At 61.0% G+C, this 498-nt stretch overlaps 1 protein-coding gene across 1 annotated transcript in view; it reads left to right on the top strand.

The window, feature by feature from the left end:
* The window catches only part of APOC4 (apolipoprotein C-IV), a 3,063-nt gene extending 2,683 nt beyond the window's left edge, over positions 1-380 (top strand). Inside the window, exon 3 of the mRNA XM_010852585.1 lies at positions 178-380. Within this exon, the coding sequence (XP_010850887.1) occupies positions 178-343 (166 nt within the window). The 3' untranslated portion in view covers positions 344-380. The remainder of the gene's footprint in view (positions 1-177) is intronic.
* Positions 381-498: the final 118 nt, after the last annotated feature.

Here is a 498-nt window from a genome sequence, read left to right on the forward strand (position 1 = left end):
AAACTCGTGGGTTCCAAGGAGCAGGATGGGGTGGGGGCAGGCCTGTGACGCTGGGTCTGAGAAGGGTGGAGGGTATGTGTTGAGAGCGGGGTCCTGGGTCAAAGAGAGGAATGGGTGAACTGAGCAGAAGTCTTGGGGGCTATCTGCGGTCTCCACCGTGAATCCCCTCCCTTCCAGGGGCCCCACGGCCTTCCGGGGCTTCATGGAGACCTACTACGATGACCATCTGAAGGACCTGGGCTCCCGCGCCCGGGCCTGGCTCCGCAGTTCCAAGGATAACCTCCTAAACAAGGCCCACAGTCTGTGTCCCCAGCTGCTCTGCAGGCCAAGCGACCAAAATTAAAGCGTCACACCTTCTGCAATAAACAAGTTCTCCTGTGTGTGTCCCTGTCCCAGTCCCTCCTGGCCTTGCCAGAGATAACCCCCCATCCCCCTCCAGAGGGTAAGGGGTGGAGGAAGTGACACGTGGTAGGAGCACCAGGGGGGGTGGGGGGGGGG

The sequence above is a fragment of the Bison bison genome, unplaced genomic scaffold (genome assembly GCF_000754665.1).
Source record: "Bison bison bison isolate TAMUID 2011002044 unplaced genomic scaffold, Bison_UMD1.0 scf7180017864313, whole genome shotgun sequence".
Taxonomy (NCBI): Eukaryota; Metazoa; Chordata; class Mammalia; order Artiodactyla; family Bovidae; genus Bison; species Bison bison.